The 22125-nt window shown below is 41.5% G+C and overlaps 1 protein-coding gene across 13 annotated transcripts in view; it reads left to right on the top strand.

Moving 5' to 3' along the window:
* Positions 1-15783: 15783 nt before the first annotated feature.
* Mycbp2 (MYC binding protein 2) overlaps positions 15784-22125 on the top strand; it is a 251013-nt gene continuing 244671 nt past the window's right edge. For 11 of the 13 annotated variants that reach the window (XM_059273237.1, XM_059273240.1, XM_059273238.1 and 8 more), the window contains exon 1: positions 15784-16079. In XM_059273237.1, the coding sequence (XP_059129220.1) occupies positions 15784-16079 (296 nt within the window). The remainder of the gene's footprint in view (positions 16080-22125) is intronic. The other 2 variants (XM_059273239.1, XM_059273244.1) reach the window with 1 other exon arrangement.

Consider the following 22125-nt stretch of genomic DNA (forward strand, 5'->3'; position numbering starts at 1 on the left):
TGCAGATGAGATTTGTGTAATACATGTCCAAGCTTTTCTATAAATGAGTACACAAGTGTTTTATAATAAAAGGGCTAAAAAATAATTTTAAATGCCATGGTTTAGTCAGCTTTTACTGACAAAAATGATGAATGATGGTACTAATACTTATAAAAGAGCAGTGTCAATCCTTGGATTCATTTATTTTTTACACTTACTTGTATCTCTTCTGGGTCTGAATGAGTATCATATTCCTTACTGATCAACAAGAATGAAACATTCTGTATATTTTACTATGTCCCAGGCTCACCAGGGATTGCAGCTCAGAAGCATAATATGGAATGGCTGGTTTCCTTCAATCAGCCGGATTCTGAAGGCAGCATGCTCAGTGGCTTCCAGAGTCCAGGTCCACCCACTTTTTCTTTCCTTTCTCTTCCTCCTCCCCTCAGTTTAGCTTGGGCTGGTGAACAGTCTAAAACTTGAAGAGCAATGCAGTCTGTTCACTCTCCTTTCCTTCCTTTCCCTTCAAGGTACAGGTTTCATGAGAAGTGCTATTAAGGGAAACTGTGTCCAGGTGGTGGTCCTTTCTGTACTAGTTTGGTCTCTGCTCTGGTCACCATGTGTCACATGCATTTCAAACACTGGCTTTCACTCAAGGGTCCATATGAGTTCTTTGGCAACTATGAAGGGCTTCCTAACTACATAGTCCCCTAACCTAGGCAACCTAGCTCCAGTTGATTCTCTTGTTCTCTCCCTGCTCACATGTTCCCTACCATCTGGGGGACACCCACAGCCCTTAGCTAATGTAGAACTCTTTTCTGGCAGGAAGCCGTCCTAAGTAGCATCCCATCCTACTCACTAGACCCAGAGAAAATCAGTCCCATTAGAAACACAATTGGAAAAGTTGATTGTCCTACTGCATCCCATGCCCTAGTACTTTTTCCTCCCTGTATCCATACCCTTTACTATAACTTGGCATAATTTCACTAAAAACATTACACTTATTTTCTTATTCTTCCAGTTGGGACTTGCCATGGGATTTTTCCCCCTCAAATATATTTATTTCCTTTAATCAACACTATTTTAGGTTGGAAGATTATTTTGGTTGGTGGATTATTAACAAACATACCATAGTAACCCAGACTCAAAGACAAACATGGTATGTACTCACTCATAAGTGGATACTAGATGTAAAGCAATGGATAACCAGACTACAACCCACAGCTCCAGATAAGCTAGGAAACAAGGAGGACTCTAAGAGGGATGCATGGATTGCCTTGGGAATGGGAAACAGGAGATCTCCATGAGTAAACTGGGGACAATGGGGTGGGCAATAGAGAGGAGAGAAGGGGGTTTGTGGATGAGAACATGAGGGAACAGGACAGTCCAGTTGAGGGAGGAATGGAGTGGGAGAGCAATGAAAGAAATATCTTGATAGAGGGAGACATTATGGGGTAAAGGAGAAACCTAGTGCTAGGGAAATTCCCAGGAATCCACAAGGATGATACCAGATTAGACTATTAGCAGTAGTGGAGAGGGTGCCTGAACTGGCTTACCTCAGTAATCAGATTGGTGAATACCCTAATTGTCATTATAGAGCCTTCATTTAGTAACTGATGGAAGCAGATGCTGAGATCAGGCTGAGCTCTGGGGGTCAAGTTGAAGGGAGGGAAGAGGGATTATATGAGCAAGGGGGAGCAAGAACATGATGGGGAAATCTACAGAGACAACTGAACCAAGCTCGTAGGAACTCAGAAACTTTAGACTGACAGCTGTGGAAGCTGCATGGGACCAAACTAGGTACTCTGCATACCGGAGACAGTTGTATAGCTTGATCTATTTGAGGGGGCCCTGGCAGTGGAATCAGGATCTATCCCTGGTGCATGAACTGGCTTTCTGGAGCCCATTACCTATGGTCAGACACCTTGCTCATCCTTGATGCAGGGGGGAGCATCTTGGTTCTGCCTCAAATGAATGTACCAGGCTTTGCCTTCTCCCCATGGGAGGCCTTATCCTTTTGGAGGAGGGCATAGGGAGTGGGTTGGGAGAAGGGGAGGCTGGGTGGGAGCTGGAGGAGGGATGAGAGTGGGATTTGTGGTTGGTATGTAAAATGAATAAAAATAAACAACAAACAAATAAAAATAAAAAGCAAACAAACTTGGAAATGATTCCTCTGGGCTTGCACCATCTTGTTCACTCTCATGACCATGAAAACGCTATATGCTTTTCAGTGGACCCACTGGCTCGGAGATCAAAAATGCCAAAGCTATTCTAGTTGAAGACATACAAGGTAAGAACCTCCAGAAAAAAAAATGAGCATATTCATTCTAAATCATACTCTTAGTTTTGAAATACATGTTCAAAATATCATTGTTGTTATCTTATATTATTTTGGCCAAAGACAACTGTGTTTCCAGTCCAATGGTGGTCTGCAAACTCATCACTCAAGTCCTTCTTTCTATCCACATTCTGGTTCCCTGTTCTATGCTCAGATAAGCATAAAAGAAGAGCATTGCATCCACCTGCCAAGCAGATTATTGAGAACTATGAAGGATATAAAACTTTACCTTAATCGCAACAAGTTAGCCTGCCATAGTCTCAAGGATGCTGGTAGGATGTATACAACTATTGACCTAGGAAATAGTTTATTCTACTAATAAGACAAGAGCCAGAGTATTAATTGTGTGCTGGTTCCCACAGGTAATGGACTAGTGGACATCTGTATATAAAGTGAGTTGTATATCAAGGCAGAAACTTTGAACATGATGTGGTAGTTAATAGCTGTAATCACAGAACTTGGGAAGTAGAAAGAAGGGTTTTTCCAAATTCAAGGCCTGCCCGGGCTACCCAGAGAGTTCTACATCAGCCTGAGGAGGAATTTGTCTACATAGTAGACCCCATTTCAAAGCTTAGGGAACTTGATATTTTAAGATCAGTCCTTGGTTAACTTAACCTTTGCTTGAAAGAGAGGTATTTATGTTTTGCTATAATATATCCATTTTCTGTTCCCAAAACAAAACACTAGAGGCTGAGTATTCTATATAGAAATAAAGAGGTTTATTTAGCTCACAGTTTTGGAGGGTGAAAGTCTAAACAGCGTGTCAGTCCAAACAACAATCATATGTCAGGTCTGTCAATGGCCCTTCCCAACTGCCTGAAATATCATGGTGGATAGATGGAATCATGATTGAGGCATATATGGGAAGGAGAGATTATATGGTGAGATAGGAAGCCAGAGAATAAGAAGGAGCCAGGATTGCTTGTTTCTAACAACTTTCTCACAAAAACTGAGGTCCTAGAACTAGTTTGTTTCTTCCAAGGCTACATTCCACTGGGTTTACTTCTTAAAAGATCTTACAACTTCTCAACATCACTACACTGGGGATCAAGCTTCCAACATAGAAGCCCTTGGAGTACAAACCGTATCCAAACCATAGCAAGACCGATACACTATCTGCAACTTTGGAGGGTGCAGTGTATTGCAAAAAAGGGTGGTTTGCACATCACTTGAAAGACACATGGGTGTGAGAGAGAAAGTAGAGAGAATTTTCTCCTATTACAGATGTCTCCTAGGAAACAGAATGGCAGCCTTTTCTTCTAGTCAATTATCTGTAGTTTTTAGAAGAAACTGGTGCATTCCCTTCCCTTTTATTCTCCATCCAACAGGCTGACAACTTCTGATTGTCTTGTGTTGCCTTGACCCTCAGACTTCGAGTGTAAACTCAAAGATGGTGGTATCATCTCAAAGACAATTCTGTGGCCTCTAAGGAATTCCAGGCAATTTCAATTCTTAGGTACAAGGGAAGTTCCTATCCCATCACAAATGGACTGAGATACTTGATACGTATGTGGATAATATTCTCCCCAAAGAATTAATGCAAATAGTACCACAGAGAAACCTGCACATCAATGTTTACTGCTGCACTATGCATGACAGTCAAATGGAGACACCCTAGATAACCATCAACAGATCAACAGAAAAAGGAAACCACATACACAACGGACTTTGATTCAGCTATAAAGAATTAAATAATTATCATGCTGGGCAGTGGTGCTGCATGCCTGTAATCCCAGCACTTGGGAGGCATAGGCAGGCAGATCTTTGAGATTGAGGCCAGCCTGGTCCTCAGAGTGAGTTCTAGAACAGCCAGGGCTACAGACCCAAGTAAACACACAGAGGCTTATATTAATTAAAACTGCTTGGCCATTAGCTCAGACTTACTACTGACTAGCTCTTACACTTAAACTCAGCCCATTTCTGTTAATCTATATGTTGCCACGTGTTCCATGGCTTTACCTGTGTGCCATTACATGCTGCTCCCTGGACAGCAGGCTGGCATCTCCTGACTCAATCTTCCTCTTCCAAGAATTCTCCTTGTCTGCTTATCCTGCCTATATACTTCCTGCCTTGCTACCGGCCAATCAGTGTTTTATTAAGCCAGTGTACAAAAGCATTATTCCACAGCATTTCCCCTTTTCTGTTTAATTATAAAGGAAAGTTTTACTTTAACATAGTAAAATTACATATAACAAACAGTTATTAAGCAAGAATTACAGTTACAATATCTATTCTATTTGTATTTGGCAAAATTAAAGAAAATATTCTATCTATCCTAAATTTGTGAGTCAAAAAGTTTTATCTTATATCATAGACAAGGAAAATTATAACTATCTAGTCTTCAACTACATCAAAGATCTCAGAAAGATACAATATTATCTAAGTAAACAGGAAGAGCATTGTAAGAAACTTCCAAAAATCTAGAATTACAGAGACAGCTGTCTGCCTAGACAGTCATCCAAAGTTCCTTTGCAACATTGGGGCATCCATCTTCAGCCAACAGGCCTAGAATCTCTCAGTCACTTCTTCCTGTGTCCTACAGAATGTCTGGCAGTTTCTTCTGCAAAGCAGGAATCTGAAGGTGACCATCTCGCCTTGCAAACTTCAGTGGTTACCTTCCTATGGGTCCTGCATGTCCAGTCGATACAACATTTTGTCAAGCAGTCCAGGCAAGAACAGTTCCTTGCCCAAATGGCTATTTTTGCCAAGAAGAAGATAAACTCCATATGGAGTGTCTTTGATGCCCATCTTTCTCTCTGAAGTAAATTGGTGATGCCAGGAGCAGACATGTCTCATTGTCCAGGAAAGTCTAAGTTTTTAAAACATTTTAAATGCCATATTCTGTGTGTCTTTGAAGTGTTTAAAGATTACCTACCTAATTGAAATTTATCTATGTATACTTAAAAAACTCAATTAACATGACTATAAGTTTGATTATCATGGATGACTAATTATTAATCTGCATTTCTTAATTATCCATTACAATTTAAATGAGTTACATAAACATAATACCTTAAACAAGAGTAGAAATATACATACAGTATAACAAAATTAACTTTAAGTTTGTATAAATAAACTATACCAATGTAAAACATTTTAAGCAGGTTGTTCTTTAAAAGTAGGTTCAATAATCCACCCTTTATCCTATCATATCTATATGCTATATTTCCATATCATGTCCCCCTTTCTTCTTTTTGAAAGATATTGACTATGACCAATAACAATTTGTAACCAACAATCTAAACAAAGACATCCATAATCCATTTTTTTGAGAATATGGGCATAGTTTTTCTAGGCTACTTCCTGTTGATAAAGGGTGCTGTATTCTTATGGGGACACAAAGAAAATTTTTGGATTATGGTCAAGTCCTGACTGGAGTAGTCTATGAGGGGAAACCACAAAGCAGACAAGGAATGCATCGTTCTCAGGCAGGTTATGTGTTAGCACTGGTGTGTGTGTGTGTGTGTGTGTGTGTGTGTGTGTGTGTGTGTTTGTAATTGTTGGTGTGGTCCATACCTAGACAGGAGTGGTTTGAGTAGCAGGTATGGGTGGAGTTGGTGGTGTGAGTCCATGGTCCCTGCCTAGAGATGGGGCCAAAGGGCCAAAGGCATGCTGTGGGGATGGCTGGAATGGCCAATCATGTCTGGGGTCCTCACCTAAAGAGGATGAATTGGAGGTGGAGCAGGAAGTCAGTTGCCAATCACATGATCTTTAGGTAGGTTACAGGGTAGAGTTAACAGTGTGAATCTAGGGTGCTTACTTGGAGAGAGGAGGCTGGAGTTTGGAAAAAGAGGACCAGTAGATCTGGCAACATGAGTCCTACCTGAAGATGGGGGAGGGGGTAGCTAGAAGGCAAACATGGGACACATGGTCCTTAGGCCAATCACAGTGGTAAGTGGAGTGGTGGTTTGGGTTTAGGGCCCCTGCCTTGAGACCAGGAACCCAGCCTCTTTGGTTGATTTTATGTTTGAGTAAAGAGAAGCTTTAGGGGTAATCCTTAGTCTGTGATAAATGACTAGAATATAGATTAGTAGGGAAAGATAGTGTATGCTCAAAGAACTTGCAAGCACTTAGAAGCAATGCTTCCATTTCAAAAATAAGATTTCTTTGTGAAATCTTTAAAAAATTTATTTATGTTTATTTTATGTACGGGTGTTCTGTCTGCATGTATATCTGTTTATCACATGTGTGAGGTGCCTGCAGAGGCCAGAAGAGGGCATAGGATCCCCCAGGGCTGAAGTTACAGTGGGTTGTGAGCTACCATGTGGGTGTAGCTAGAGTTTTCCTGCCTGGCCCACAGTCAGGACAAATCTCTGTCACCTGCCAGTCCCACAGCCGCTCAGACCCAACCAAGTAAACACAGAGACTTATATTGTTTAAACTGTTTGGCCTAATGGCTCAGGCTTCTAGCTATCTAGTTCTTACATCTTAAATTAATCCATTTCTATAAATCTATACCTTGCCACGTGGCTTATGGCTTACCGGCATCTTCACATGCTGCTTGTCATGGCGACAGCAGGCAGTCTCTCCCACTCAGGCTTCCACTTCCCAGAATTCTCCTCTCTCCTTGTCCCACCTATACTTCCTGCCTGGCCACTGGCCAATCAGTGTTTTATTTATACAGAACGATATCCACAGCAATGTGGGTGCTAGAAATCAACCAGGGTCCTCTGGAAGAGCAGCCAGTGCTCTGAACCACCGAGATATTGCTTCAGCCCTGCAAAATGTTTTTTCTCTTGCATTCTATAAATATCTTTTTTTGTGTGTGCCAATGTTCACCTTTTAGAAGTCTTATATTGATTTTAAATAAGATTTAAAGAATTTCAAGATAATAACTGAAATTCACTATGTACCCATATCATAAGTAATATCGATGAGCTGACTTCTACATTTACGACTATCTCATTTTCTCATTATATTCTTCTTGATACAAATTTAAAATTTTATACACCATTGAGGAAAGACTTCATAACTTCTGTGGAGGAAAAAGGGGATTGGCAAGGAGGCATACATTAAAAAACAAAACAACAACAACCAAAACTAAATTGTAATAGTCTTCAATATTGTATGCTGCCGGTGTTTTAAATATTAATGGTTAATTTAATCCTACTACCACACAAAAACCAACTTTTCTTCTGACTTACCAGAAATGAGGCTGACACAGCTGGCCATACTAACACTGTTGGCTTATTCGGGAATCTCTCTCTGTTAGTTCCTACAGCAGCCATCAGTTTTATAAATTATCTAGATAAAACTTGATATAAAAATGGACTCCTTGTGCCCTCTGTGAAGTAGGTTAAGAAAGACACTAGATATCTAGCATTCACCTGAGCCTACTGTAGCAATAGTAACTAAGTAATTATGGCTTGCATTCTTTCTAAAATATACTCCATGCTTTAGACCAGTAGTAACTAGCAGAGAACCATTTACTATCTCCCGAGTTAATGCTGAAGGTTGATCTAACTGGTGGTTTTAGCTTAAGACATTGCCTTTCTACCACCCTACCAGACTAGGAGGGTGGCATCTATCTAACCTCAATGGTAGGGTGGCATTTGTTCATTAGACCTAGAAAATATAATCTATCTAGTGTGCAAGGAGTTAGTGTCCACCAAATCAGGAGGACAGCATATGCCATCCAGACCAGGAAGATACACCTCTCCAAAAGAACCAAATGCCTGTATCTGTTACCAGCTGGAAGATAGCTTCCCTCTACTAGAAACAGAAGGGTAATTTTTTCAGAGCCTACAATAAAATAAATAAAATGAATTTATTTGGTTTCTGGATTTGTATACTTGCTTTAAGATCATATTTAATTATCAAACATACATTTATGTATAGTGGTATGAAAGTATAAATACTTAAAAAAAACAAACTCCTGAATAAATCACACAGAAACAGATTATAAACAGTTATAGTTGTGTAGAACATAAAACATTGAAGTAAGCTATGAGATAAACACATTTGTATACTAAGATGGTATTATTAAAAGGGTTAATAGTTTGGGGTTTTTTGTAAGAATAACTGAGCATCAGATGAAACACTTTGGAAAGACAGAAATCTAAAACAGGAATGATTTCAGTTTAATTCAAATATTAAATAGTAGATACAACAAAACTACTCATATTAAGATATACAAACAAAATATAAGTTATTAGTACCCATATAAATCTTCCTAGTAATTTGTTCAAACTAAAAAATAAGTATTCCCGTGGGAGAAAAATAAATATTACATATCCCATAAGAATTATATATCTTAATAATCGGAAAAAACTGATTAAGTATTTGTTTGTTCATTCATTTGTTTATATTCTTCATGTTGCTGCTCAGAGGCTTGAGTCGATTTGGGTTCAGAGGACATATTTTTAGGCAATAAAATATAAATCAATGTGGAGAATTAAAAGAAAAGAAAAGACAATAAATGTATAAACAAAACAGAAACGCCTGAGTATTGGTTGTCACTTTCTTGCCTTCTTGTTATTAGGGGCCCCTGTGACAGCTTCTAGCCACTGAATTGAAGGGGAAGGGATGTAAAGCATTTTTAAACTTGGCTGTTAGCATCTTATGTAAACTTTCAACTCTCTGCTCTGCTCCTTCATGTTGGAGACTACATATTCCAGATGCTAACATTCCATGAATAGAGAATGCTGTCTGACCTGTATCAGACTATGACATACGTGATGAGTAAACTTGCATTAAGTCACTGAGATGTGAGGTATATTGGCTAAATTCTGTCAGGAAACAAGTTGCTCCAGATAATTCAAATTAATAGATTTTAATGAAAGGACTTCTCCTGGAAGTGTCAACAGAGTAAGGGAAGGAGCATGGGGACAAGAAACTGTCACCACCTCTAGAACTAAATGAACAACAAGGAATCAGAGCTCTGACAGTGGAGCCCAGGAGGAGCTGCCAGGCAGGCACCCTATTGAGAAACTGACTCAGCCATTGCCAGAGATGCTGACAAAGCAGGGGATCTGAGAAGAATACCTTGACAGGCCTCACTATTCAATCTCCAGAGAAAGCATCCTCATTAGCTAACCCTAGCATAGGGCCTCCAAGGAGTGCAGCTGATGCAGTTCATAGAAGCCAGCCTCCTGGGGCACAAGGAAGGTCAGTGAAGGGACAGAGAGTAGATCTAGGAGGAGCTGCTTGTGTTTACCTGTTGTGGCAATTAGATTTAATCACTCTAATAAGGATTTTAAGCAGACTTTTAAAGTAAGTTTCTTCTTTTCAGTGTTGGACTTTAAACCTGGTATCTCATGCATACTAAGGAGGTGTTCTGGCTCTGAGTCACACCCCCAACTACTCAAGTAACATTTCATCACACACAGTATGCTTTCAAAAAAAAAAAAAAATCCCCAGAGTATGCAGAAAAGAAGTGAGCCAAAATCAGAGGCAGAGGTATACGTGGAAGTGGGGAAATGACTGCATTCTCTGAGGATATTTTTTTCAAATTCTTTTTAGGTAAGGAAATAAACTAGGGAATATAAATAACAGCTGGTATGAAGATCCCCTAAAAAAATAAATTTTAAGACGATACAGCAATCCCATAGCAGAGTATATCCAAATGTGGAGAATGGAAGAAGGAAGGAAGGAAGGAAGGAAGGAAGGAAGGAAGGAAGGAAGGAAGGAAGGAAGGAAGCAAGCAAGCAAGCAAGCAAGCAAGCAAGCAAGCATGTGTTAGCTTCTGTACTTGGAATGGCCTTTACAGGTGACCTCAAATTAATGCAAGACAGCTAGACCCTTACCAACGTACTGTTAAGTTACCTGCAGCGTACTACTCCTCGATATCACCATTGGCCAGGCAGCAGCCATCAACTATGAACTGTCATCAGCCAACACTTCTGGTAGCTGGGAGATAAGAGGCTAAGTTCTGGAGGGAATCAGGTAAAACATGCACTACTACCGAGTCCATTCTTAATATCGCTCAGATCCAGTCTTTCTTATAGAGAGCTCACTACACAGCCAAGATTCTGTGTAAGGTTTTGTTTCCCCTGTAGAAATCTGGTAGAGCTAGAACTCCAAATGCTTTTCTTTCACACACCTGCACCCAAACACCTTTATCTACATTACTGTAAAAAACCAGAACTTTTAAAAGTCTTGGTGGCCCTGAGAGATTTGTGCCTTTCATCGCCTCCTTCATCCATCCAGATTGTGCTTGATTTAACATTAAAGCTAAGTCACAAGCACCAAGAAAATCAACTTGTATGTTAAACATACTCTCTGTTCCCATATGTAACTGCAGCCCCATTTATCTTTGAAGAGATAGGTCAGTTACTTTTGCTAAGATAGAGGTTCCTCCTTTTACTGGTCTCTTGACCTAAGACATGAATTAAATTAAATATAATTTAATATTCCAATGGGGCTCCTATGGGTCATCTGGTGGAAACACAACACTGTTGAGTCTCAGGTCCCTGAGCAGAGGATAAAAAATGAATACTCTAGGGGGTCACTGGGATCAGGGCAACTATTTTTCCACTCTGGATTTCTAAACTCCTGTTCTATTTGAGAAAAAGCATTGATGTGCTATACATGAATTACAGAGGTCCCTTAGTGTTTAAGTATTTACAGTTGAAAGTATTTTTTAACCTTAGTAATAAAAACCAACCTTAATAACAATATTGAAGATTTTTTTCCTTTTGCTCTTGTTGAGAAAGAATCTCTTTCTACAGGCCAGGCTGACCTAAAATTCATCATGTAGTCTGTCTAAACTGTCCTCGAACTTGTAGCTATGCTCCTGCCTCAGCTTTCCAAGTGCCATTACTACAGGGGAAGCTATTACACTTGGCTTTATAGTGAATTGTTCAAAGTTGAAAAACTCCCCTTAGTAGAGTTACAGCTCATATGACTTTCTATCTTGGTTAAGAAAGCATACACTGGTGAAAATATACCATAAACATGATTTTCCAAAAAGCTGTGATTTGTGTCCACATATATTACGAAACTCACACACTTTAAGTAATATTTGAAATCAATTTTTGAGGAATGAAAATGTCCAAGTGTAACTCAGTCCTCTTAGAACCCAAGTGTGTTAACTATAGGAATATTTAAAAACTAATATAAAAAGAAAAAGCATTAGTTATTCATGCTTATATATCAAGGCACCTGAGAGCTACTGTATACAATTTACATTTGAAAGAATTTCAAGCCTAATGTGGTGGCTTCCTGTAGTTCCAGTCACTTGGGTAACAGTGAGACACTGATCTTAAAAGTCAATAAACACTGAAGAATTCTAACTACTTCATTAATTTGTATCTTCAGTTTGGTGCTAGTAATGCTATCTGAAATATTTTAAATTAAAGTATCATCATAGCTGCTACGGATGCAGAATTCTATGACCCTTTAAATATGGTGGTCACCAAAAAAGGAAACATGTCTTCACCCTCTCTCTCCAACAATTTGTTCACAGCTATCAAGCTTGTTTTAAATGCTTTTGCATGTTGTACAGGAAAACACATATTTGTGACCCCACATTTTCAACCTCTTTTGTGCTTGATAGTATACATGCTTTCTGTGTTGGAAGCTTGTCATTGCTATTTAGTTAAAGATAGTTTTGTTATTTCAGAGACTCTAACTGGACTTATGGAAATCCTCCTGCCTAGACTCAGCCTCCTAGTGCTGGGACTACAAGCGTGCCTCACTATGTTCAGTAGTACATTGATCATTTAAATGAAATTTAGTTTGTTTTCTTATTTTACATACACATCATGGCTCCTGCCTTGTAATTTACTACACTAGCAAAGGTAGCTTTCATATATATTTAATTATATATATATGAGGATATAGAAAAGGAAAAATGTTAATGACATAAAAATTTTAAAAAAAAATGTACCCCAGATTTACAATGTCAAGTGGAAAAGAATGGCGAAAACCTGTGATCCTAAAAGTGAAAGATGAAGCCATGGTCTCATTACAGGACGACAGACTAGTCTTTTGAGAAATGAGCCTATTAACCACAAAGAAAAATACGCCCACAATAAAACCGGCGGAGGCAGGCTCTGCCTTAGTTGTACGCTATTCTTTGAAGGCCAGTGCGTCATGCCCTGGGGTTGGCCCCATATAACACCTAGCTGTCCCAGGGTGGCCCCCTTGCTTGCACCCTGGGGAACACAGTGTTCAGGGCAGTAGCGCAGCAGCATCTAAAGCTAAGATGGCAGCGCCCAAAGGACTGGAGCTGCGCTCACACCGGCTGAAAACAAAAAATTTCAAACCCTCTCTATTCTTTAATTTTGCATAGTGCGGTGTGGAGCAAAAGACCCCCTTCCCCCTCTGCATGGGGCATTTAGGAGTAGTAGAATCCCCCCTTGGCTTCGCGTGTTGGAAGCAAAGCAAGCAAGGATATGCAGGGGTGGTTAACGTGGTCATCGTGACTTGACTTGGAGACCCCCACCCCCTCCTCTTCGTCCCCTTGACAGGGGAATAGTGACTCCAAGGACACTCTCGCCTTTCTGGTATATGCCCTGTTCCCCACCATCCCAGGGAAGCCTTCCAAGGTAGCTAGAGCAAGGCAGTAGCTGTGGCAGTTGCAGGAACCAAGAAAAAACAGTGCAGTGCAGAGGCAGGAAGAGGAGGAGGGAAAAACCCCCGCTGCATTGGCTATCAATTTAGAGTAGGGCTGCCGCTGCCGTGGAAGGAAACGCTGCCAACCGCAACCGAACGCCACTCTGAGCTACCTAAGTGAGCATGTGTGCGGCTCTGCGCACGCCTAGTGGTGCAGCCCAATGACATCGGGGTTCGGGGGAAAAATCCAGTTGCCCTGTTTTGTCAGTACCCAGAAGACTCAGGAAGGGGCTAGTGGAGTACTTCAAAGTACAGTAAGGACCTAAGCGAAATTCAGGAAGAGGTGGGCGGAACCCAGAGACCAGAGCAAGATCTGTATCCATCAGAAACTCTAATTGGGTAACCATGGCTATGCCACCACCTAAGTCCACGAGAAAAGCACCTCTTTGAATGAAAAAAAAAAAAAAAAAAAAAGGAAGGACATGACTGCTTCTAGTTATGGTAGAGGAGAAAGTTTATTGTAGATCTGAGGGAGAACATAGCCAATAGCCAGAGGCAAAGGCATCTGGAAGAGTCCAGAGTGAACGTGACCCTGAGCCAGGCCATATGAGGAGAGTGGGGGAGGGGAGACCAAGAGGGTACAGGGTAGAAAAAAAGGGCCAGGTAACCAAAAATGGCTAGATTATACGGTTAAGGGCAACTGGGCAAAGGGCAATCCAGCCCCTGGGCAGGGTAAGTTTAGGGTAGGGGGCGGGATATGCCATCCATACCCTGCAACAGGTAGGGACTGAGGAATTCTGGGAGAAGCTGGCAGCCAGGTCCACCTTGATATGTTATATAGGCACCCTTGTTAGCCATTTGTCTCGGGTTTGAGACCTAACATTCATTCACTTAACCTCTATCCCCCGATGTGCAATCAGTGGGTTGGCTCAGACACCATTCCCACCCTGAGCAAAAGTCTAGTAGAATTTGTCTGACGTGTATTGCAATTCCCGGAATATTGTCACATGACAAGATGGACATCGTGGATGCTTTAAGTCCCCTCAGCTTTACGTGGTAGGCATTGTTTTGGCCATTAGTTAAAGAAGGAACCTTACCCAAAGACATGTGAGTATTAAAGAAGCCAAGTCAGGATCCAAACCTAAGAACTCCTGACTTCAAATCCTTTTAGGTAGCCTATTCTGGCTCCAGCAACATCAGTGCCACATTGCAACTCCCACATGTCCAATCTTTAGGGGCCTGCTGCCTCTACCCCAGTGTCTTGTTCTTTCACTCCAGAGCAGTGGTGGGATATGAAGCATCCTGGTCAACGTTCAAGTTTGTAATTTTCTACCCTGACACATCAGGATAGGAACCTAACAACACAGGCTACATGCTTACTCTGTACAAACTCCCAGACTAGTAAGTGAGGAAGACACAAAAATAAACAAGAATTTATGAGCGTATTTTTAATGTAGGTGAAGAAAAAAAAATAGAAAACTTGTTTAACGGGCATTAAAATATCAACTCCCCATGTCTTTGTTCCTGTGTTTTTATTATCCCATGTCTAGAGAGCTTTTTAAATATTACTCTAAATGATAGGCCTTTCATTTAAAGATCCAGTTTAAATCCATTCTTTTCAGTGTCTTCATCCATCGAGTTAGAATTAATGTACTTCCTTACTTCTTGTTTGTATTTTCATATACTAAGGTGGAACTTTCTTTAAGATAAATCCTTTTAAAGAGGCACAGATATAAAGAACAGTAAGCAGATGCTACATTTTTGTAGAAAACTATGGTAAGATCATTGTTACCTTTAGTTTCAAGTATTCAAGAATCATCTTTGGTAATTTAACTCTGTGCAGAAAAAGGTAAGTTACTATGTGAATACTGTCAATATAAAAATTCAGCTTTCAGTTAAATAAGGAGTCAAATATTTGAGAATACTTGAGACAAATAAATGCACGAAGGTTTATCTCTGAAATGCTGACAAGAGTTTGGGAATAACTCTGACTCGCTAATACACCTAACACAGGGGAATAATCCGTGCACCTAAAATGGGTGCACGGATTATTATCTCTCTTAGTCAAAGTTTTCTTCGTTTGCATTTTGTTTTTTTCAGATCAGCTCTTACTTTACAGCCCAAGCCTGGAACTGGATGGAACTCACTATGTAGTCCATGGTGAGCTCGAACTTGTGGGCAATCCTCCTGCCTGGGAGACTCAAGTGTTGAGATTACAGGAGCTAGCCACGGTGACGCCTGGTTATCAAAGCTATTTTCAAGAGACTTAAATATAATGTCCCCACTCCCCAATTCCAAATAAAATTGCCAAAGGACTATTGTGCCCTGGCCAGCACTCGGCACGGCTCATCTTCACACTGGCAGCGCGGCCCTGGGGACAGGGAACTGGTCTTTAGGCTGACAGGTACCTTTATCTGTCAGGTTCGGGTTCTCTCCCCTGGAGCGGTCCCTGACAGCTTCCCAGGCACAGTCCAGGTTCTTCCTCGTGCTGTCAGTAAAACCCGGAGCCTCGGATTTTGTGTCGCTTCGGCACCACCCGGCACCCCGAGGCCCGGAGGCAGGCGGAGGGGGTGGGGCTGGGCTGGGGAGCCCGGCTGGATGACTGAGCATGTGCGAGGCGGCGCGCATGCTCAGTGAGGCCGGCCGCCTCCCATTGCGGGCAGCTCCGGCGGTGGCAGCGGCGGCGGCGGCGGCGGCGGCAGCAGCGGCGGCGGCGGCGGCACCGCCTCCTCCTCACACTCCGCGGGTGGCGGGGTTAGATGAGCGGCCCCAACAGCGGCGAGGGCGGCGCGGGGAGGAGGAGGAGAAGGCGGCGGCGGCGGAGGAGGTCGCTGTCTTTGTAGTGTCCCTGCTGCGGGCGCCGGAGGCCGCCGCTCCAGCCGGCGTCGTTGGCGGCGGAGGCTCTGAGGGCGCGCGCCTGCTTGCCCGCCCGGCCCGCGGGGACGAAGGCGGCGGCGGCGGCGGCGAGGATGATGATGTGCGCGGCGACTGCCTCCCCCGCCGCCGCCTCCTCCGGGCCCGGCGGGGACGGATTCTTCGCAGCCGCCACCATCTCTTCCTCCCCGGCGCCGGGGGCGCTGTTCATGCCGGTTCCCGATGGCTCGGTGGCCGCCGCGGGGCTGGGGCTGTCCGCCACGGACTCTCGGGGTCACTATCAGCTGCTGCTGTCAGGCCGGGCCTTGGCCGACCGCTACCGGAGGATTTACACCACTGCGCTCAGTGACAGGGACCAGGCCGGCAGCAGCACTGGACACCCGGCCTCCAGGTGAGTCTCCCAGGAGCCCTTCCTTGCGCCACATGCGTGTGCATCTCTCTCTCTCTCTCTCTCTCTCTCTCTCTCTCTCGTGTGTGTGTGTGTGTGTGTGTGTGTGTGTGTGTGTGTGCGCACCCGTGCGTGTGTGTCCACGTAGTTAGCACCGGGCTGGATCCTGGTGAAAGAAGCATTTTGGTAGATAGCAAGAGGGTGTGGTAGCCACGGTGTGTGTGTGTGTGTGTGTGTGTGTGTGTGTGTGTGTGTGTGTGTGTGTGTGTCTTTTGGAGGGGAAGGCAGGGAAGATGGATACGCATCGGGTAACGCTAGAGAGGGTGATGGTGCTGGTCTGTCATGACACGTGTGTGTATTGTTGAGAAAGGAGGCATGGTAGAGAGGGATAAGACCGTAATGCATGAGGAGAATTTGCAAGAGACGGTGGTAAGGGGATGTGTTGACATTTCCAGTGTTGGAGCTGCAATGTTATTTGCACGACCTCTCCCCATCACATTCCTTCAGATAGCTGCTCTCCATAAAGGCCGCCTTCCACTACAGGGAGCAATGGGGTAGGTTAGAGATGGTGATGTTTGTAGGATGTTTTAGATACCCAGCTAGTGGTTTCATGTTAGGAGATTTATGAATAAAGGATATAGATGGAGATTTGTGCAGACGTGAGAAGTGGTTGATAGGGGTTTTTAGAAATGGAGTTTGATTGTGTGCTTGCAGCTGCTGCCTTGTTCTGATGTCCTATCCGGCCATTTCCCTTCATCTTATGTTGTTTCCTGTCATTCTTACAGGCTTGAGAGTACAGGGAGTTCTGTAGGGAAAATGGGAAAAATCCGAAGAACTTAAAAATATGACAACTGGTTAGGTTTACCTGCTATCTTAAGTAGCTCTCAGATCTCTTTCAGTTAGACTGGCTACACCTTCAACTTCCTTGATATAGATGCCAAATCAGTTTCATTTTCTTTTTCTTAAAAAACGGGTACCTTTTTGAGCTAAAGGCTCCCGTTTTCCTTCCCATTCCTAAACTTGTCATATACCCTGAAGGAGGATGCCTGACTCGTTTCACCTGCTTTGAGAGTGGTAATTGGAAATCACCTTTGTTTCTTCCTATAGCCTCTTACAGAACACTCAGAAAGGATAGTAGGATTTTAAAAAATTAATTTGGTGAAGTGAGGGTTTGTTTTGTTTTGTTTTTTCTTTCCCTCTCACTAAATCAGTGTGGCTTATGATGGCAGTGTGGCAAGAAGGCAGTGCCCAATGTCCTTTTCTCCCATAATGAAAGGTCTGGTCTGCAAGTCCAGCCATGTATCAGTATGTATTATGGCTTATCTGTTGGAGAGAGTTGTAGAGATGGAACTTTATTCACACCTTTTCTGGATAAACCAGTTGTCTATTTGTTGACAGGATTGGGTGCATCAGTAGTTGAGTCATGGATTTAAATGTGTGTAACTACACTTTGCAGTTTAGAACGAAGGTAAGAGCATCACAAGTGTGTTTCTTGCTAATGGTTTTGAAAAGCAGCACAAATCACATTTAGAGAATTTACCCTGAGAATTAGGTCTAAACTTGAGCTGTGTGTCTCTAAATTGTTGCACTGTTCTATATCTGCACAAGTTCCTCTTAAAGATTTAAAATATTTTTTATATTATTTCCAAACTTATTCAATAATCTATGGTGTATAGTCTTGCTTTGAATTTCTACTGCTTTTCAATAGTGACTCTTTTGTATCTAGAACTGTATTGCAGTAGTAGACAAAATTAAATGTAGGTTAATCTACTTAAACTGGTGAATTTTAGTTTGATCAATTTCTGCAAATTGTCAATAAAGTATGAGGAATTGGTTGAGTATGGTAACCAACCTTACTTTGATAATGCCTCCCAGCTTGTTCACAATATTATTGTTCACATACACACACACACACACACACCCATTTTTATTTACAATGTACTTTATTATGAATTGGATTAAATTAGTCACTTAAAAATTAAGGATGATAGGGAAGACGAGTTGGGGTTTAGTATTATTTTTATAGGGCACTGAGTTAGAGGAGATAGATGAGAATAGGGCTGAAATTCTAGAGAGCATCAGGGTTAAAGGTTCAAGAAAAGGGAGACAGTAAAAGAAACAGAGAAGAGATTAGAAAACTAAGAAGCGGACCAAGCAGTAGCACCTCAGGTCCTAGTAAATAAAGAAAAAGTTTTCAGAAGTGCTGGATTCTGAAACAAGTGAGAACAGTTTCCCAGTCACTGATAACTTTTGAGCTAAGTGGTCATAACTGGGATAAGCATAATAGGGGTGCAGGACGGGGTGGGGGATTGAAAGTGTTTGAACAACCTGGGGGGATAGATGTGCAGGAAGGTTATACAAATATTGCAGGGCAAGTGGGATATTCAACTATGGGAACTTAAGAAGAGAGGAGGATATTAAAGAATTGAAGGAGGGAATGATTGATAGAAATCAGTGAAGGCAGGTTTTTGATGACAGATTGGCCATTGAAAAAGTTAAGGGTTGATCTTCCTTTACTGTAGAAAAGGAAATATTTCTAAATATACAGGCTGATAATTTGTTGAAGATGGTGCCATATCTATGCTTTATGGTGATCCGAATAGGTAGCATTATTTTTTTGGCATTTATTCTGTAAATAAGTATCCATGGTATACACTACTGTAGATACTAAAGGCAGAGCAGTAAGTACAAGACAGGATCCTTAATGTTTTGGAACGTGCACTTGGGGTGGTGGTCACAACTGATCATTTCTTGTGATAAGTAGTGATGAAGCAGATGCAGCCAATTTCATGTGATTGAGCATTTATAGTTGAGCTACTCTAGGTGATAGGGTCAGCAAAGTTCTCCTTGGGAGTTGGCATTTAAGTTGACATGTCTTGAGGAGGGAGATTTAGAAGTGCATATGAGGAAATTAGAAAGACCTTAGGAGAAGAACAAACGTGCTTCAGGGGACAAAAACGTAAGTGAATTATCAGGGAATGTTGAACAAATTCAGTACTATAGATTGTTTTCAGTGTAAGATTCAAGCCTAAGGAAGGTAGTATCTAGGATTTTGAAGGCATTTGTACAAAGTGGCTAAGCATTTGGACTCTTGACACTAGACTGGTTTTTAAGTCCTGACTGTCCTCTGTCATTTGCTAGTTGTATAACCTTGAATGCTACATAACCTTCATGCCTTAGTTTTCTTATAGGTATAGTGAAGATAATAATATGGGCTGTTTTTTGTAGATTAGATGAACAAATATTTGTAAGTACTTGGCATATTATATGTTATTAAATATTAGTGGTTTGTTTTCTTTGCTGAAAGTGAGGTATGAAGGTTTGAGGAGAGAAGCAATATAGTCTTGCCTGCTACTATTGGTTTTGGGATCAATGATTGTTGAATGTAGGAATAATAACTTTCATGTATTCAGTGACTGAATATGTATGCTTTTGAATGAATGAGACTGATTGAAATTATATTTGCTTGGAGAAATGGGCTGGCCAGGTAAGGCAGGAAAAAAATGTCTCATCAGTCCTCTGAATGGTAATATAACTTTACATTTGGAAAGTGCCACACTTCTGTGGTAGAATGTTACAGCTTGCAGACTGCCTTAGTTCAAATTCCAATCTGACCTCTTTTTATGTGTTAAGTTGGACTGTTTGTGTGTGTTTGAGACATGTTCTGCTCTGTAGGTTCTGCCAGGCCTTGAACTTGTAATCTTGCTTCTTTGACTCCTGGTGGCTAGAGTTACAGTCCTGTGTCACCAGGCCCAGCCTGTATTTTTTTTTTTTAATGGTTTTTGAGATCTCTGTAAGCCTAACAGCATCACTTACATAGTCCCAAAATAAAAGTGATTCTGCTGGTTCAGCCTTCTAATTGCTGAGATTACAGGTGTCTGTTTCTTGTCACTTTTCAGGATAATCTAAAGGCTGTGTGCCCACACATGTTAAATATCTTTTAAATGTTAGTTGCTGTTGTTGTTATTAAAAATCATATTTAAAATTTCAATCAACCTATGATAAACCTTACTAGTTAGACGGTAAATGAGGAAAACTCATAGTTGACCAAATCAAAGTTGAAATGTGACTGGAAGTCAAAGGAAAACAGAAATTGAAAGCTTTTGGTTGACTATGGTACAAAGGGAAGTGTTGCCAAGAGGGGAGTGATGAACTGAGATATAAAGAATAGTGAGAATACTGGTTCTCGCAGTGGCACAAAAGCATCCCGCTGCAAATATTAGCAAACGCTATAACCCAAATGAGGAGTTGGGTTCTTTTTCAGATAAACTGATTAGTTCCCTTGCTACTTTTTTCTTTTTGGTATACATGCCATTTTACTGGCATGCTAGTATACTCTAATAATCCTAGTACTTGGGTGGTAGAGGCAGGGGGGTCAGGAATTCAAGACCAGCCTCTGATACATAACAAGTTCAAGGCTAGCCTCTGGTACTTGGTACTCCATCTCAAAATAAAACAGAACAGAATAGAAATGGTCCATCCCATCTGTGCATGGAATTTGGGTTAAGTATTCAACCCTGCCAATGTTGAGGGTTATTACTTAGAACTAACCATTTGTCTTATTAAGACTTAGTGTTGAAGTTCCTAGTTTTGAGTGTATTGTTCCTAGTTGTGTTTTGAGTGGAGGTGAAAGTTACAAAGGAAAATGTTAAATGAAATCACCAAGGAAACAACTATTATGACAAAGGGATGACACTCTGGGCCTGCTCAACTTCCCGAGTAGAGGTGAGGAATGCAGTTTGTATGTAGGTATAATAAAAGTGTTGACATTTTTATTAATGCTAGAATGTAGGTTTCAGGAGGGAGAGGAGTAGGGATTCATTCTAGGATGGGAGGCATTAGCCAAAAGGACAGTATCTGGAAGAACAAGAAAAATTCAATTTTAATCACAAGTATTGGAAAAATCCTGATGGTTTTGAGCTAAGAAGAGACATTACAGAAGTGGATTAGGAAACAGTGTTGGCTGAATTAGTGTATGTGTATCTGTGTTTGTGAATAGGTAGTACTTTTCTTCACATAGCTGTTTATGTCTGTGGAATTTGTCTTGACAAGACAATTTTAAAGGACCTTTTCAAGGTGAGCTTCTCCGAGGTAGTGGTTGAGGCCTTTCTGTGGCTGAATTGCAGTTTGGCTTCTGCTCAGTGCTCCTTTTTTCACTTCCCCTTAGCTGTTTATTCACAGAGCACTCCACAGTAAGTTCTGGTGTGTATATCTCCTTTCCAGTCGTTTCACTTGCTACCAGGAGCAGTCTGAGGAACGTGATTGATTGTGTGCTGGCTGAGAGGAAAGCCACATTCTAATAGTGTCAGTTGAGCACTGCTGCTGCTGCCCCTCAGCATACACAATTGTGTAACTATTAAAGTTGCCTCCTGGTTTCTATGTGGTTTCTATAAATGCAAGTGTCCTGGTGGGCACTGTATCTTGGGCTTTTGAGAGGCTCAGGAAAGTATTTATTATAAGGGTAGTATTATGAAGCTGGTTGTTGCTGAGGGACATTGATACATGAGAATGATAAAGAAAGGCTGAAGATAATTGGGCATGAAAGGTAAAAGGAATTTTCTTTTTCTTTTTTAGCAACATGTGGAGGAACATCCGCAGTGGGCATAAGAAGCAAAGAATGGGCTGGCTTTTAAGGTTCTAGAATGGGTAGAACCCTCATTTGCCATACCACTATCAGTGTTCCGACTGGGTTGAATGGAATCCTGCCCCTTAGAATAGGAGCTCTGAATTGATGTATCTGTAAACTTTTGAACCTTTAAATTTCCCTGAATTCTCTAGGACTGTAGAAGTGGCTGAATTATGACTAGAAAATGCCTGTTTGAAGACTATGCAGAAGTCTGTACTGCCTCTCCTGCACCATCTACGACCTTCTCACTCTTGGCTGTAACAAACTAGTAAATAGAGTCAAGATATAGTGAAACCTGCTTCAAGGCACTGGATCTGTTACAGAAAAAGGAAAGGACTATACAAGGGAGTATGCCCATGTGCCTGCATACACACACTTGTTCCTTAACTGAACTGAGGTACTCTAAAGCACCATAACAGATAC

The sequence above is a fragment of the Peromyscus eremicus genome, chromosome 9 (genome assembly GCF_949786415.1).
Source record: "Peromyscus eremicus chromosome 9, PerEre_H2_v1, whole genome shotgun sequence".
Taxonomy (NCBI): domain Eukaryota; kingdom Metazoa; phylum Chordata; class Mammalia; order Rodentia; family Cricetidae; genus Peromyscus; species Peromyscus eremicus.